At 36.2% G+C, this 18468-nt stretch overlaps 2 protein-coding genes across 5 annotated transcripts in view; one reads left to right on the forward strand and one right to left on the reverse strand.

Moving 5' to 3' along the window:
• Positions 1-336, reverse strand: part of LOC139960999 (coiled-coil domain-containing protein 146-like) — a 29307-nt gene extending 28971 nt beyond the window's left edge. The window contains exon 1 of the mRNA XM_071959769.1: positions 27-336. The gene's annotated coding sequence lies outside the window, so the exon portion shown is untranslated. The remainder of the gene's footprint in view (positions 1-26) is intronic.
• LOC139960997 (ATP-dependent RNA helicase DHX58-like) overlaps positions 1-18468 on the forward strand; it is a 33280-nt gene that overhangs the window by 566 nt on the left and 14246 nt on the right. The window contains exons 2-14 of one of the 4 annotated variants that reach the window (XM_071959764.1): positions 4030-4152; positions 4775-5134; positions 6061-6243; positions 6417-6688; positions 7375-7629; positions 7920-8003; positions 8423-8585; positions 9717-9815; positions 10811-10977; positions 11878-12010; positions 12632-12868; positions 13580-13741; positions 13911-16690. The exons of 1 other annotated variant lie outside the window; for it this stretch is intronic. In XM_071959764.1, coding sequence (XP_071815865.1) covers positions 4030-4152; positions 4775-5134; positions 6061-6243; positions 6417-6688; positions 7375-7629; positions 7920-8003; positions 8423-8585; positions 9717-9815; positions 10811-10977; positions 11878-12010; positions 12632-12868; positions 13580-13741; positions 13911-14557 — 2885 coding nt within the window. In that variant the 3' untranslated portion in view covers positions 14558-16690. Of the gene's footprint in view, positions 1-4029; positions 4153-4774; positions 5135-6054; positions 6244-6416; positions 6689-7374; positions 7630-7919; positions 8004-8422; positions 8586-9716; positions 9816-10810; positions 10978-11877; positions 12011-12631; positions 12869-13579; positions 13742-13910; positions 16691-18468 lie in introns of those variants that run through there. 2 more of the 4 variants (XM_071959762.1, XM_071959765.1) reach the window with 2 other exon arrangements.

An 18468-nucleotide genomic window follows, 5' to 3' on the forward strand; every position in this document is an offset into this window, starting at 1 on the left:
TACATACTGAAATAAATAATACTTACACAACTAGGCTGTAGCTGATGTACATGTTTCTAAGGCATGAGAGAAATGTCTGTACTCAGAGCGGGTGTTACTAAAACGAATGACAATTGCGTTACACATAACAAATGACTATATGTTGTACAAACTAAAAAATTGCGTTGACTAAAACGAATGACAGTGAATGCAAGCACAGACATTTGCACCAACCGGATATCATAGTTCAGACTTCGTGGGTATATTAAAGCCACGCAAACCGAGTGGACGTGAAGTGTGTGGCTTACAGATCAAGTAAAGTACGGACAAGATACAAACGCACCTTAAAGTAGGCAAAATTGTAAGTCTGATTTCAAACGTAAATTTAACGTCATTTTTCCGATATTAGTTGTTAGAAACTAACAATACTATAATCTTGATACGGCTAAAAATTTCAGGAAGATTCCTTACATTGGGCATTTCTATGAAAAAAGGTTTGTTTTTTTGGGGGGGGGGGATGCAAAAGGGACTGGAAAAGGAGAAATTTTCTGCCAGTTATGGAGCTACTCTGTAACAGTGGCGTAGGGAAGGGGGGAAAGGGGGGGGGCGCCCCTGGCGGAAATTTTCCTAAAAAAATCACAGTACGAACTCAAGCGCATTCTCACACAAAAACTTTCCCTGTGGTTTCTATCCATAAATTACACCAAAACCCTGCAACCACGTAACGTGCGATTTTCCTCAAATCATTTTTGGGCAGAAAATCAATAACCACATTTACTCCACTCCGTTAATCATTCATTCTCTTCTAAACACTGTCCTTCGTTGTCATTCGTTGTCATTCGTTGTCATTCGCTGTCATTTGCTGTCATTCGCAAATGATTATTAACCCTGTACAACAGGGTTGTCCAACCTACGGCCCGCGGGCCACAGTGCGGCCCGCCGCAAGGTCCCGTCCGGCCCGCCAACCTCATTAATTTACAAATGTACTTTTACCCAGGAATTCTTTTTTGATAAATTTCAGAGATCATTATATCCAATTATATCCAATTATATTATATCCAATTATATCCATTATATCCAATTATATTCCAATACAGACCCCTAGCGGGCCACTGAAATTTGCCGCTCTGGCACGAAACCCTGGATATGCCACAGGAGCTTGTACGGCTCATGCGGCCCCTCCTTTATCATAATCATTCGAGGTGGCCCTCCTCATCAAAAGGTTGGACAACCCTGCTGTACAAAGTCAATTGTCATTCGGTCATTCGCTGTCATTCGTTTTAGTTTGTCCCCTCAGAGCTATAAAGTCACATAGTCAAACCGTCAGTGTATTTATATCTACTTGTTATATTCATTCCTGATAAATGTGATAAATGCAATAAATGAATAACAAGGAGGTACTGCGTAGGGTTGATTGACTAAGGAAGAAGACATTCAGTGATAATCAGGGAGAGAAAATCTAGTAATGATAAAGAGAGATGGGTAGATATTAATATGCAAGTGCACAGAGACTGAAAGGCGGCAGTAACAGAGCCAGATTAATTGACAGGGAAATGGAGAAATGTTTGTAAAGGATGGGATCAACATCTTGCTCCACACCAGTGGCGTGAGAAACGGGGTCCAGAGGGGCATGGTATGCTGGGCCTCACCAGCTGTTACCTCTTGTCAGGGATGCCAAAAAAACAAAACAGCGGGGGATTTTTACATTCAGGAGGGGAATAATAGGACTACACCACAGACTCAGAACACCCTCGGGTGCAAATCCAAGGGAATGTGCAGGTGTACACCCCCTTTCCTCCTTACACAAAATTCAGCCGTATACTAATAGCACAACCTATAATTGCATTTTAAACCTAAACTCATCATTTATAGTCCTCGGCTAGAATGCACTGTATTACATCAGCTTTTAACTTAAGATATATCTTCCTCTACATATCCTGGATTCCCCTTTGTATTCCCATCAATAAAGGTTCATGCCTCTAGTACTAAATCATTATGGTGGAAGTTAAGCCTACATTGATTGAATATATGATAACTTCCTCATCAAATAGAGTTTGTAATACTATGGTTCTGTTAGAGGCATGCATACTACGAACTGTTTAAATATGTGACAAAATGGATGACCATAGTATTGTCTTTGTAAGTTATAAATTATGGAATGGTGATGTTATTGGTTCATTGCTTAAGCAAAGGAACCTATGTAGTCAGGTTGGTGTGTGTGTGCCTGTTCGCGTGTAAGTGTGTGCGTCTGTGACACTTACTTGGGTACACTGTACTCAACAGGGGAAGTTGGACTAGACACAAACTTGGTATATAGATCCGCCATGTTAGAAGGTGTGCCCTACTGTTTTTGGTGCCTGTGAAGGTCATCCAAGGTCAGTTAGGGGCCAAAACCAAAATATTCAAAAAGCAATAACTCCCATTGATAGGGTCTGACATGATTGATATTGTGTGAGTAGTTGTGATTGGGGTAAGGAATTGTTTCCAAACATAACGGTCATGTGATCTAAGGTCAACAAAGGTCAATAAGAGGTCAAAAACTATTATATTTGCAATAACCTGAGAACAAAATGTCCGCAAAGGTTGGGAGTTACGCTATTGTAATTCAGTAGTCAACCCGCATCTAGGTGACCTTTGACCTCAGGTTGACCCCCGGTGACCTGTATTAGTTTCTTGGTTATTTGAATTTTCGCAGCCATATTCGAATCTCAATTGGTACCGAATTCCGATCAAAATTATCTATGGGTTGACCCCTGTCCGACCTTCTTCTGTAAAGTTATCAGTGAGTAAGCAATAAGTACAGTCAGGATATGGTCCTAAAGGCTTGTCATGTTGCTTTTTGGAATCAGCATGTCAGACTTTATCTGACAGTGAGATCAAAAGTTCAAAGGTCAAATCTTGAAAAAGATGCTCATTTTAGGAGAAACAGGGCAAAACATAAAAAGTTTGTTAATATTTTGATATATGGTAGAGCTGTTTGTGTTCTATAGAGGAAACCAATTCCCGCTTCAATGGGACACACAGTTCTCAAGTTATGAGAGGCCAAAGGTTGATTATCGTACCTTCTTAGCAAAACATTATGTGTGTATATTGTAGCAAATAACAATTTTAGGAAAGAGTGCACATCCTAAAGGGGAACATTTTTGGTAAGAACCATGAGGTCATGCAAGGTCATTGAGGGTTGCCTATGTGAAAAAAACTGCCAACTTATGCTAATATTTGCAACAACTTCAAGTCACAAAGTCTGACATGGCTGATATATTGGGAAAAGTTGTGAATGAAGCACGTTTTTCAAAATAATCGTGATGTGATCCAAGGTCACCAAAAATCAATTATGGGTCAAAATGTGTTTTTTTTGTGTGTGCAATAACTTGTGAAACTTCCACTGACAGGGTCCGACATGGGTGATATGTTGGGACTAGTTGTAAATGGGGTAAGGGATCGTTTCCAAACATAACGGTCATGTGATCCAAGATCAGCAAAGGTCAATTAAGGGTCACAAACTATTATTTTTGCGATAACTATAGAACCAACTGTCCGTCAAGGTTGGGAGTTACGCTATTGTAATCCAAAAGTCGACCTGCATTTGGGTGACCTTTGACCACAGGTTGACCTCAAGTGACTTGTATTAGTTTCTTTCAAGTTGATTATTTGAAGTTCCGTGGCCATATTGTCTAAATCGTCCATCAGTTGACTCCTCTGCAACCTTAATGTGCAAAATTATTAGAGATCAAGGTTTGTTTTGGTTTTGTTAAAATTCTTAATAAGTACAGCTAGGATGATTATGTGAGTTCTTTAAAAAAAGCTTATGGCAGACACCTGGTCCTCAACAGGTTCTCAAAAGGACCAACGGTTGATTTGTGATATTTTTGGCAATAAAATTGTGTGTGTACATGGGACCACATAACAATTTTAAGGCAGTGCTGCTCCCTTGTAAATATTCCTTACAAGCAAGGAACCATAGTGCGCTTGAGCTCGATCTTGTTTTAATATTTTATGTTTCAGTTAATTACCTTTCAAGAAATTTTATCTTTTTTCCCATTTCAATAGATGAGAGTGAAGAGGTGGCAACTAAAGAGACAAACTGTGGCCATGTTGCAGGCGTTAGGTTACTGTTTAAAAAACTTCCACAATCAAGTGATAAAAAGTTTCTCAACTGTTTGAAAGGTGGTGGTGAGTGTGCATGCACCGACTAAAGCCTACATTTTGAGTTTGAGAGTCCTGTACTTATAGTTACCACTCACTTTATGCTGAAATCTGTACATATCAACAAGCTAATGCTCTGCAAATATAACAAAGACATCAGCATTAGAAATTGAAACAATTTGGGTGGTCGTGTGTTCATGCATTGTTGGCTAATGTAAGATAGGTATTTCATCCAGATCCAGTAAAACTCCACTGTTTTATCCTGAATCTGAAAATTGGTCCTCCAAAATGGTTTAAGTATCCAAAATTATCTAATATGTTATACCTGAAAATTTGATAGCAACCCGATGTGAGGTGTAAGTAATGAGCTATTACATTTCTCCGGTAACATATGTGCAATGGCCGTTAATTAAGCATTGTGAAATATTTTATTTTAAACTGATATTTCCGGCCGAATAAAGAATAATGAAGAAATGAAGAAAGAGAGAGGGAAAAAAAGAGAGTTTGGCTTAAATTTGGAAGCAATTGATGATAATATATATTTTATGTCCATCAGTCTATTCTTATCTGAGCTATTAAAGAGGCCTATAGATTATACTACTTGCATTGATTTTCTTTAACCTAAACTTTCTTTCTTGTCTTTCCATAGAAAATTTTAGTAACGAGTCACTAGCTTCCTATATCCTAGATGAAAAACCTATCCCAGCTCTGAGTGATAACCATTTGAAATTTTGCAAAGCATTTGAAAAGATGCTTCCAAAAATGGTTTCGATACTGAGAACAGATGAAATATTGGATGAATTCACTCCTTATTTTAGCAGGAGTGTGATCGAACAACTCGAAGCTATACAAGAGAGATTTGGAAATGCCAAAGCAGCATTGCATCTCTGTTTTAGTTTACTACGTTGTGCAGTTGATTGGCCACCAACTTTTGTACGTGCAGTGGAAAAGTGCAGCTATGAGGAAAGTCTATTCGAAGAGCTGAAAACTATTCTATCGGCTAGAGATGGTAAGTGTGCATATCCTAGTGCACAATATAAGTGAAAGTATTATTGCAATACAGCTCTCCATGTAAATTGCCACATCTTTTTTGTGTAATCAGTCTCTCTAAAGTTAGACGCCTTTATTTTTCTTCTTAAGAAGTGCATGAAATACTTCAATATTTAGAATTCCTATTAGTTCCCTCCAAATTGTCAATGGAAACCTGGATAATGTGTTATGTTTAGTGATGCTTGTCAGGTTATGAAACATTACTTTGGATATGTGCTGATTGTAAAAGTGATTAAACTGATGCTACATTACAAATCCGTCTTGTTTTGCATTGGAAGTAAAGTTATCTTCCAGGGAACAGCCCAGCCACCGGGAAGAGACTTTTTTTTTTCGCTATTTCTTAGCTTACTTCTCTTCCCGGACAGCCTCATAGTATAGTCATCTCTCCCCCATAGTTTTAGAACAATTATAATGTTAACGCTTCTGATCTGCTAATTACTTGCTTGTCGTCTTCTACAACCACTTTTTAGCTTTATTTACATAGATAACCTGTTTCTTTATTTTAATTGCTAACCTGCAGGAGCAGTGCTTCGTACGGCTTGCATGGTCAGGCTTGTCCCCTCTGACACATGCATTGGTTTTTATTGCAATTTACAACCAGTTTACATACCAACCAACATTTGGTTTTGCCATTGTTAAATAACTATCCTAAAATGTCGTCATTGCCAAATAGACAGCTGACACATACTAAGAAGAACTTTATTATACTGTCGAACAATCGCAGTGTATTTCGCTTTGAATCAAAATTATTTCAGGAATGGAAAGTGTGCCATTACGAGAAGATTGGAACATTGTTAAACTGAATTTTTTCAATGTATTTTTTTCATTTATGAATGTTCATGATATGATAGTATTCCAATATTTATGACATTTCTTCAGTTACAGAAAGTTTGCAGTCGGTGTACGTCAGTGATAAATCTGGAGAGCAAAGGGTCTCCTTTAACACTAGCAGTGAAAGTTTCAAAGATGGGTTTGCTGAGTACAATTCTCCAGGTGACATGCATGCCATCTCCATCAATGACACTGACTCAAGTTTTTCTTTAAACAGTTGCCAAAAGGGTTTAGAAAGTAAGTAGATATTGAGCATCGCTGCTAAGTTAAATATTAATTGTCACTAAACTTCATCGTTTGAACTGTATAATCAACTTGGGACAAAATTGTCATTGTAATAATACATCGCATGTCAACACAATAAACAGTCGCATTGTAATTTTTTTTTCAATTTTTTTTTCTATACAAAGCCCCCACTACAGCCAGAAATGCTCAAGCTGTAGCTTCGAATTGGTGTCCATCAGAAAATACTAAAGAACAGTTCACGTCAGAGTTCCACAAAAATCTGTATGCATTTCAGCGAAAACTTGCCGAGCCAGCTTTGCAGGATAAGATCAATACTGTATTGGTGTCTCCGACGGGAACAGGAAAGACTCACGTTGCTGCTTTCATTATTGATCAACATCTGAACAAACTGGAGGCAAAGCAACAGAAGGGTAGAGTAGTCTTCATAGTTCCCACAGTAAGTAAAAGCAGAATATATACACATAGGAGGTAATAAGGAGGGGAGGGGAGGGGAGGGGGTGATTACCAAAGTGATTATAAGCATTAAAGAGTAGTGGAAAACTGTATGTATGGATTAATTTCTATTTTTTGGTGTACAGATTTGACAAAGTTGTTTCAGTCACTTGCGTTGAAAGTTTTATTGACTCAAGTTGTAACTGGTTACAACATTGGACAGAAGTATGGATAGTATTTTGTCCCTCCTGACCTTTAGAAGAATGCTTTTTCATGTGATCACATGACTTTGAAAATAAAAGAAAAGAAAAATGACTCGCTTATTTTTATTGTAAGATAGGAAAGAGAAATTTGAGCACAATGCAGATGCAAAATTTATATGAATTAATTAGGCAACCCAGACTTTGATTCTCAAATGTTCCTCTTGCTAAGCAAAATAAGTTGAAAATTCCATGATAGTATGAATAGTTGAAATGAACATGAATACTATTTATTTTAGTACAACGGGGATAAAGTTCTTTGCAAAAATTGTCTCCTGTATCCGGAGGGCTTGATGATAAAATGTTTGATTAAATATTAAATGCATGTTGCGCAACATGGTTCGAAAATTACGTATAGGGCCTACTCATACAAGATAATATTTAGACAGATCAGCATGGTTTGAAATTTCGATAACGTTTGCTCTTTCAGGTCAGATTAGCCAAACAGCAAAGAGACAAGCTGGAGGATTTGATTGGCACTAAAACCAGAGATATCAGGTCTGTAATTGGAGATAATATTGAAATCAACTGCTCACTTTTATCCATAATGAACGCAGATAATGTGTGCATCACTGTAATGACAGCCCAGGTCTTGCTGAACGGCCTGCAAGAATTCAGTGCAGAGAAGAAAGTCCACCTGAAAGACATCAGTCTGTTAGTCTTGGATGAGTGCCATCATGCGCAGGTATGCCAGAATAAAGTGATCAAATATGATTTAAAGCTCTCACTTTGTTTTAGGCAACAATTTTACTTTTCATATCTAGTCTTTCTACAATGTGATTAAATATTGTAATAAACTCGCGAGAAAGAAAGACAACTGATGCATGTTGTAGTAAAATATCCAATGCACAGAATTTTATGAGGTAAAATGAAAAAATATGTGTAATATATGTAACATTGTTTATTTATCGACAGTTTTCCATTTCTTCGCTTTTTTCCCTCTCTCGTTTAACACATATTGTGATGTATCTATAGAAGGAACATCCGTACAATAGGATCATGAAACTCTATCTACAAAAGCGATTGGGCTCAGAGAAGCATGACGGACCATTGCCTCAGGTACAGTGTCACCCAATTGTATATTTAAAATTAATTACAAAAGTAATTAATATTTGTGGTAATATACCCTCAAATTGTTTAACGACATGCTGAATGATTTTGTTTGTTTTATTCAGTGATCATAAAAATTCCTTTGATAATAAAGATATTTTCTGAGCTAACTTAAGGCAAAGTTGTAACTATCGAGTCAATCCATTTTATGGTCGAGTCAAGTAATGTTAGTGATCCTCCTGACTTTTGTGGAGTCTTGGTGTAGTGACTGTATCTCAATGTGGAAATTAAGGGAACATGTAGGTGCTTTGCTCAGAAGTGCCCATCAGAGATTCCTCAAAGGAATTCTCAGTGTATTGTCTTCAAAATGATGGATTTTGTTATGTTCTTAAACCCCTTATTAATATTCGCACATTCCTGAATGGCAGATTGTGGCAATGACAGCAACACTTGGTACTGGGGGAAGCACTACAACCAAAGAGGCAATGAAACACATTTTCCAACTGTGTGCAAATCTTGATGCTCATGTTATTCAACCTGTTCCACATCATGATGAAACTTTTCTGAAGTTTCTGAATATACCTGAGGACAGTGAGTATTTGATATTTTCAAGTTGAAAGAAAAACATCTTACGAAGAAATAAGGAAAAAAGAAGTTGAGCACCCAGAGCAGGAGGACACTGAGCTGACATTAATAATCGTTTAATAAATTAGTTTATTAAGAGAGGAGTAACTGTCCCGAGTTGTTTTAATAAGGGCTGCCACTAAATGGACACAAAAGTCGATGATAGTTAATAACATATTGATGGATAGTTGTCAGACTTGTGTGGTGTGAAGAGTGCAATCTGTTCACAGGCATTTGTTCCATATTAATCTCAAAAATCCAACCTTATAAATATCTGAAAAAATGGATTGTGTGTAATGTAGCCAAAGAAGCAGAGAGAGAAAAAACAGCAGTTACTTGCCTTTAAATACAGTGCATATGCAGCACTAGAGTAGTTTGCAAGCATGAGTAGTTTGCTAGCTTTATTGCTACTTGAAAATCATCAAACTAAGATTGGTTTTCTGCAGTACTGTAATAGCTGGCCGATTGCAACCACACTTTGCTCGGTTGCTCTTAGCAAGTACTAGCTGAGCATGGGCAACACCCTTCCCTGTAGTGCCTATGAATGGGGGAAATTCAGGTGCCTATGAGATTCAAAGGGAGTCTGCTTTGTAATGTCTACAATATCTACACCATGGCATATTGAATTTGTTGCAATCAACACCAACAGAAGACTTGATGTGTGTGAAGTATAATGACTATATAATCGTACATTTGTTTTTCCAGATCAATATGGCATACCATGGATACCAGATGTACTAGCTTAAAATATGTGTCAATTTTGGCTAATTATCAAGTTAATTAGACATATATGTCACTTTACATTGACATATATCAGTTTAGTTCCATATATCACTGGTTTACCTCGATGACATAATGGCTTGCTGTACATGAATGTCATATAGGCTAAGTAACACTGAAAACAGCCATATAAAATTACCATAGCAACATGGGTTGAGAGGGAGTATGACAATTGGTCCAAAACATACACATATATGGCAGGACATTTGCATCACATATCAGGGAATACAGATGGTTGACTGCAAACAATGTTTATGGTACATTTTTACAGGTTTTTGTAAATTTGTAAACTATTAAAATGTATCTTTATTTCTTCAGTTGGACCAATCACTGTAAAGCCTCGCAAAAAGGATCCATTTAGAGCTGTCCTCGAGAATGTAATGAAGAAAGTAGAAGAGAAAATTGCATCATGTATGGGTATGTCCAACCCTCTGTCAATTTTAAAACTTCCTTGTGCATTTTAGTCAGGCATGTAGCTATCAGCCTACCATATTAATTTTAAGATCTTAGCACCCGAGGCAAACCTTGCACAACCTGTGATAAAACAGGAAGTTATATGTGATACAGCTGAAATGTTATATTAAACATATATTACCAATAAAGTTGATGTTCATATATAGAGCAGAAAGAGCTTTATCATGGTTTCATGCAGGAGGCTACTCGTTGTTCACTAAGAATCAAGAAAATGACCTGTCATGGTCTTCTATCAGTTTGAGATAATTAAAATAGACAGCTGTTGCAGACACAGATCAATCAGTTGTGCATCTTTGGGGTCCCAGCATATCGTTGACTGTCGATATAACATTGTGTTATTTAAATTAACTCTTTATGTATCACAATAATATTACTAGTTTATGCTTATCAATTTTTCTCACCCAATATGTACCCTTAGTTGACTTTAGCATAAACAGACTTTTATAAGAAGTGGGTTACTTATAGCTTCTATTCATCTGCAATGAAAAATATGGCATATGTAAGGGGCAAAGGGAGGGGGCTGGGGGTTGCACACCCATGCTCCCCTCTCAATTGGAAAGATTCAATCCAGGAATTTTATATTCAGTCAGGGAATAATTAGACCACTCCTGTGGACTCAGGGCAACCTCAGACAGAGATTCAGGGGAGGTGGAGTGACACATTCACCTTTCCAAACTCACACCAAAACTCAACAGTATATATATATATATACACAACCATGCATGGCATTGAGACATAATTATAAACCTAATATGTAGTCTAAATAAACCCCAAGACTCCCCTGAATGGGAGTTGACATTAAGGTTCATACCCATACCAATAAACTCAGTCGAGGAATGTTCTTTAGAATTGCCTGCCCCTCCCACCACCTTTGAAATCATGCACATGCCACTGACTATAAAACTGACTTTTTAATGTTTAAATGTTAATAATTGCAGGTGGGTCTGGTACATTTGGTGATGTTTCAGTAGTTCCAAGGTGTCAGCGTGATACTCAGAATTATGAAACCTGGATAGCCAATTTAAAAAAAAAATGCAGTGAGTTAAGAAATCAGCTGCGTTCTGAGCAACACCAAACTGTGATGATATGCCTGGAAAATCTGAAGGTTGGTTGTCTATGTTTCTGTTGTATGCAATATGAAGGATCTGTCGATATTTCCTCAGAGAAGTCCTTGAAGCAAATATACCAGAACCCTCCGGAAAAGCAACATTACATATGTCAATAGGATTTCAGCATGGCTAATATCAGTGAAAGGGTAGAGGAATACCCATACTTGTTGTCCCAACCTGGTCATGCTAGAAAATTAGCATTAGTGTGGCTTTTAGCATCATATGGCAATACTCTGACTGACTTTTTGGTCTATAAAAATTTAACTCAATATTTCAACCTATAGAAATAATTGTGACATAATTTCATTTGATTGCCATGCAAGTAAGGGTCCTATTGTTCCATTTATATTTTTTGTAAATTGAACATTGAATATTGATTTGGACAACATTAATGTCACTTCAGAGAGTGCAAGAGATTCCTTCTTTTTATATTCTTTATGTATTATTCATTTAGATGCTCTAACCATGTGATCATATACATTAATATTAACTTTTTCATAGCTTTGGGTTTGAATAGAGCATTAGCTAATTTGTCTGCTAAACAGACTGTCAAATAGATTGTAATTAGCTTTTCAATAATAAAACAAATATATAACTAATTTTACTCAGAAAATGACTTATTTTTTGGTAGTTCTCTTGTCATACGTTATACTTGAATGTACACGATATTATTGCACTTGGAAAGTTGTAAGTCATGTTTTTGATTGTAGAGAGGATATGGACACTCATTTGTTATTGTCTCAAATCTAAATAATTAATACTGTCATTAAAGTAATTTAATATTAATATTGCCCATGTTGTTCCCTCTAGTGTTTCTTTGTTATTATTATCTGCATGTTTTTTTTGTTTTGTTGTTGTTGTAATTATTATGTGACAGTACTTTCAAAACCTTACAGATGTACAATAAAGCTCTGTGCATGCATCGGGATGTACGACCCAAAGATGCCATCAGGTATTTGAACCACCAAATTGAGGCGTTGAGAGACAGAACTGGGGATTGCTATGATGAGTTGGTCCAACTATTTGAAGGTACCTAACACTCTAATAGTTCAATTTGTTTGAATGTGTCATTTAACAAACCAATAAATTTATTTTTGAGATGTGTTCAACATCTCTGTAAATCCATCTATTTGTATGCATCATAATACAAATCAATCGATCAAATACAGTCATTTTGAAGAAATTTGACACTGTAATACCTAATATTTGCCCGAATCTGCTGCAACTAGCTCTGATAAATAAAGATATTTAAAGGTATAATTGTAACTATCTATGTAAAGTAAGCATGATCTAAAACTGACAAATCAATATGTTTCTTGTATAGTATATAAAGTGTGATAGCTGTTTGGATTATCTAAAACTCTGATGAATCTATATCTTTGAAGGTAGGAAACACCCATATAAAATAATGTATCAAACCCCTAATATTCGATTGAATTTGTTAGAACTAGCTTTTATAAATAAATATATTCGTATGTATTGACTAATAAATAAATATATTTAGCAATCTGAATTACCATTATATGTATATTTTGAATTATTATAGAAATTCTATTGCGTGAATTAATGGATGTTTGTTTATTCTCTTCTAGTAACCTTAATGAAATGTGATCGTGTGTTGGTTCAATTTCTCTTGAACTTTCATTTCAGCTTCACAGGATGAACTAACAGCTTCCATTGCTGACACTGATGCAAACCCTCTTTTAGAGAAGATCAAGGAAATGTTTCTTTCTACTTATCTTGCTAATCCAGAGTCTAGGGCTATTCTGTTTACACGGACCAGACCTTACACTAAAGCCCTAAAAGAGTGGCTCAACGAGGACGAGGAGCTGCAGAATCTCAACTTAAATCCTGGGAGAGTAATTGGAAGTCAGGATCCAGAAATATGTATGTACATCAGAAATGCACCATTCTCAAATTACCATAGACGAGAGAATATTACAGAACGGAACATGATAATAGAACTGCCCATCTGAAATGATTTTAGTAACATACTGGTACAACTTTACATAAATATGCTGTAAAAGATTTAAAGTTAGGAAAGCTTTGAATTGCTAAAGGCCGTTTAACAAGCTTACAATATGAGAGTAGATTTTAATATTCAAGGAAGATTTGACCTGGACAGCACACTTTAATGATTTGCAAAATTTGACATTGTATTTTCACAGAAATGTGAATATCTACACTAGGTATTTATTCAGCAAACCAAGTATGATATGTTAAGTGTAAACACATAATTATAGTTGCTACTAAAAATGTTGTGGAAGCTGTGGTCATCTGGTGAAGACATCTTATCAACATTTATGTTACTGTTTAGTTGAGGCAAAGGTTTTATCACAAGTTTACTATGATAATCTAAGTCAGCCAAGCACAAAAGATTTAGAATTAAGGTGGTTTAATTTATATTGAGATGCAGTGTCAGGGATCTTGTAAGACAAAAGGCTCAATATGATTAATAATAAAACTCCTGCACAAGTATTGAAACAATGTAAAGTTTAATTGAATCACAAACTTATTTTTTGTTACTTACTTTTTCTTTGCCTTTGGTTCAGTTTATTTCTGTTTATGAGGATGATCATTGAATTTTCTTTCATGCAGCAAAGTCCGAAGGAGATGAAACAATACATAAATTTCGGCTTGGGGAGCACAAGGTTGTGGTTTCCACAAATGTATTGGAAGAAGGATTCGACTTGCAAGCCTGTAATCTGGTCATAAGGCATAACTATGTTCCAAGTGAGACTGGTCACACTCAGGTCAAAGGTCAGTGAACATTGCAATCACTGTTAGAAGACTTTTCATGTTAAGTTATCGTTATAGTTCAAATATTAAATGCTTTCAAGTTTCCCATATATCAATGGGTGGTTTAATCTGAGGTAAGGTGGATCTTACTTTAACTTGTAAATCAATAACTTTGGGTTTGAATCTACAGGCAGAGGAAGGGCCAAAGCAAGTAAGAGCTTTCTCGTAGCTTTAGAAGAGACAGGACGAGATTTCAAGGCACATGAGATGAATAACAAGATGAGGGAAGAATGGTCTAAGAGACTTCTGGATGAAATATCAAACATGACTCAATCGGCAATTACAGGAAGAATCAAAGAACAGCAGACAGCACTCTGGGCGATGTGGTCCAGTGAACAACAACAACAACAATTATCCAGAGGTGATGATCCAAACAACTTCCGATTGCTCTGCTCAAAATGTCCGCAGGTAGTATGCTCAGGTGCTGATGTGGTATGCTTGATAGATTCTAAGTACATTGTGAAGAATAGTAGAATAAAAGAGGTATGCCAAATTGACAGAATGAGAAGACCATTTATGATTAAATCTAATGAATTCATGAATGGTAAAATTTACTGCAAAAAGTGCGCTCACCATTGGGGCAGTTGGATTACTTTTGAAGGTGTGAACCTCCCGTTAATCAAAATTAAACAACTCGATATTGAAAACGTTCGAACAAAACAGGTTAAGCATTTCAGTCAATGGTCCAAAGTGTGTAAGCTATTCCGCATTGACACAGTACAAACTATTGAATTATCCTTTGACATAGCAAAATCATCTCTACACTGTCCCGATTAAAGTTATATACTAAAACCTAGCTAAAGCTTACAGCTAGTTTATATGTCATTACTTAGCCAGCTCTAAACCTAAGCAAATTTAACATACCATATATTACATGATGGACAAGTGGTGAGTGTAATGTTATAGATATAACAAGAAAGTGAGTGACTACGAATATTTCCAACTGAAAGTTTGGTTTAAAGTAACTTGTTGAATTGATGTTTATGAAGTAGTTTAGGGGTATTTTGTAACGTTTCAAGTATATTTCACACAGATATCATTGGTAACCCTTACAGTGTGCCAGAATAAATTTGGAATATTGTTTTGTTTTCTTTGTCTCCCTTTTGGCAATATTTGTAATCGGGAATCTATGTTAAACATGAGTGCATGTTATTGATGAGATTGACAATCAATGCAGATTAATTGCTTACTTTATAACTTTGGTCTAATCAGGCTAATACAAGATCTCATTTTCAATGTTCTGGGATGTCAGAAATAACGACAATATTAGGTCATGGTAAATTGATCAACAATACCATTTTTAACACAACATTTCCATTTATTGTTTACATTAAGAAATTAATGTCCTTTAAAAGAGGTTTGCTACTTAAGTATCAAAGTAATCAACTTTTAATAACAATTAATCTTATATGCTATGGCTATTTAGAATACATATTAGATGGAATCTTGGTGTTTTTCTTTTATTTCATTTACTGCTTCTTTCTCCTGAATATTTAAATTTGCTAAATGTGATGAATTAAATAAATAAAGGAAACAAGATAAAATATCAGGTTTACATCAGATTGATGTGCAAAATAAGTTGATCGATGATGACTCAAGAAGCTCACTTGTGATGTGACCATGCATCCAAAGCAAAATCCAAAGTTTTGTTGTTTAACTTTTAATACATGTTTTATTTTTTGTCACACTTTCTCAGTATGATGGAAGTTAACTTAGCTTTACCTAAATAAATCCTCTTTTCATTCATTTCATTGGTAGCTGTATATAAAGGTCGCTGTTTACATAAAATATTATTGTTTTTTAATATTATTATTCTTGAATCAAGAAGTACTCATTGGCAATTTGTAACCAGATTTAATGAAAAGACTTAATACTATTTAGAGTACATGATGGTTGGATTTTGTAGGGGACATATCTTTATACCCTGGAAATGGTTATTTTATTTTTGTAACGGTGGCAGGGTAAGAAGTGATATGACTTTTATGAATATTATGGAGTGAGGCTGTTTGACCGTGCGCAGTAGGCCAATTGAATCAGATACCAAATCGAGGTCCAGCCATAACACAAAGGACGTGTTGGACAAATACTACTTAATTGAAGTACCAAGGTGGAGGTGTGGGAAACATGCCTATATGTACAGTTAGGAATATACAAAAAATATAAAAAACTCGTGTGGTGTTTGACTAACATGCTACCATTTAATTCATAAGTTACGAAATGATTTGCAAAGAAGTTATGTGGCAATATGTACCGTGATGCATGACGTTTAAGAGAGAATCAGTCAGAATATAAGCTAAAGATTGCAAGGTTAAAACCTTACATATCGTTTGATCAGCTAAAGTCTATCGTTACCGCGTTGGTTTTATCCAAACTGGATTACTGTAATTGTTTGTATTTTAGTGTTGAATCTAACTTTCTTAAAAAGCTTCAACCTGTTCAAAACTGCAACACTAAGCTCATTTATAGTATAAAAGGAAACTTATCATGTGTTGCACCTTTTTCTTGAATTTGATAGGCTACTTGAGCATGATAGATTTATGTTTAAAATCATCCGCATGGCTTCTAAATGTCTACATGGTTCTGCGCCTATTTATCGTTAATTCCACGCTCTTCACAGACATTGTTCTCAAACCGAAAACTTATACTAAGTTCGGTGATCGTTCATTTGCCGAAGGTGGCCATAACTTATGTGTTATTGGCCTACAATTGATTCTTTTAGACGTTCAAAGCACTTTCTTTAACAATTATGATGAACACATCATATATGCTGGTTTAAACACAGCCGTGCATGTCTTGGGTTGTGCGTAAGATAGCGGTTGTGTATAAACCCTTCATTCATTCATATTTTGTCGTCAAATACCCCATGTGTCTTATGGTTGAAGTTAATAAAATATTTCTGCATATCAATGACATATTTGTCTCAATCTGTTGATTTCTTGAGGATATATTTACAAAATAACTAACTGATCATTCTCTCAATTTTACATGACAACTTGGAAGAGATGGTCTGTCAGACATAACTTGACAATACGACCCTTTACTGGGGGACTCAGAGTAAGCCGAGGAAATTTCAAATGGGAGACTGTACATACGAAGACAAGGGTGGGTTCATCGACATTAAGAAACTATATACACGTAGAAAGAAGCTAGACGCCGGCCACATGATTGAACTTTGTTCCTCTTTTTCTGAAATGTGAGAGATCTGAAGTAATTCAACAACAGTCAAGATGTGACTTAATATAGCAGAAAGGAATATCTTGACTGTTTTACAAAAGCTGACAATTAATTTACCTTTCTTTGGCATGACATGATGTCCTCATGATCTCATCTCGTTCTGCAGTATCTTCATTTCCGCAGCTAACATACAAGAACCAAAAAAAACCCAAAAAAAAAACAAGCAAGATAACTATCAACATTAACAAACAAAACCAAACACACACGCACACGCACGCATGCACACACACGCCATTTTGACTTCGTGGGTTACTGGCCCGCCTACGGCAAGTAACCAGAAACATCACTGGACCGATCGTAAATATAACATTCCTCTTCTACAACTTTCATCAATAATAATAATAATAATAATAACAATATTAATAATAATAATATTACTAATAACGACCACACTACTGTATATGGTTATTCTCCAGAGTAGATCTTCTTTGATAGGAAAGGTGGTTAATTGAGTGTCCTCAGCAGAAGGTCACCACCAACAGGCCGGTTGCTGAGGAAATAAATCACATACATAAATGGCCGTAAGGCAGATTTATGATGAATTTGCCACATTTTGGCAACACTGAAGATATTTTTTAGTAGCGAAGATATTACCATAAGAACTTGGCAGATTGCTATACCAGTGCTTTAAGCTCATGTTTCTCTTAATGCGGTCAAACGGCGAGAGCACGTTTTCTCAAAGGAATAACCCAAACGTTTTAATGGCATTAACCTTCACTGCGGTTTGTTTTTGAAATATGTCATTGTTGCAGAGTAGTATCGACCCATCTTTAGGGTATTGGCGACTCCATTTTGGAGTAGTAGTACCTTCCGTTTAGGGTAGGAGAGTCACTAATTTACAGTAGCACCGTCACTTTAGAAGTAGTAGCACCTCCTGTTTAATGTAGTAGCACCACTTGTTTAGGGTAGAAGCACCTGTTTAGGGTAGTAGCACCTCCTGTTTAAGGTAGCACCGCCACCTGTGGTCCTTTGGCGTTCCATAAGTAGCACCACAGCCTGTTTAAGGTAGTAGCACCACCTGTTTAGAGTAGTAGCACCTCCTGGTTAGGGTAGAAGCACATTGTGCTTAGGGTAGTAGCACCACCTGTTTTAGGGTAGCAATGCCACTTGTAGTTATTTTGGCGTTCCATACTAGCGGCCTTGGAAAACGAGCATACGCCCATTAAAAGCCCATTGACTTACACACTAAATCACAAAAGTAATTGTTCTCTATAAGTCTAGATAGAAGTTCTCAACAGCTAAACGCTACCCAGCACTGGAAAGCTGACAGCTGATCTTTCATGGCCATGCCATGATCATGTAGATTTTTCAAAGTTTGCTGTCAGAGCTTGAAGTTTGTGTCACTTGTAAACAAAGGGGTCTAAAATTGCCTCAATTGTCCCACTTTTTGCATTACATGTATATTCCATTCATGCTCTTTAACATGCAAGCAACAAAAAAAGAAAAGATCCTGA

Source organism: Apostichopus japonicus, chromosome 20 (assembly GCF_037975245.1).
Source record: "Apostichopus japonicus isolate 1M-3 chromosome 20, ASM3797524v1, whole genome shotgun sequence".
In the NCBI taxonomy this organism is placed as follows: Eukaryota; Metazoa; Echinodermata; class Holothuroidea; order Aspidochirotida; family Stichopodidae; genus Apostichopus; species Apostichopus japonicus.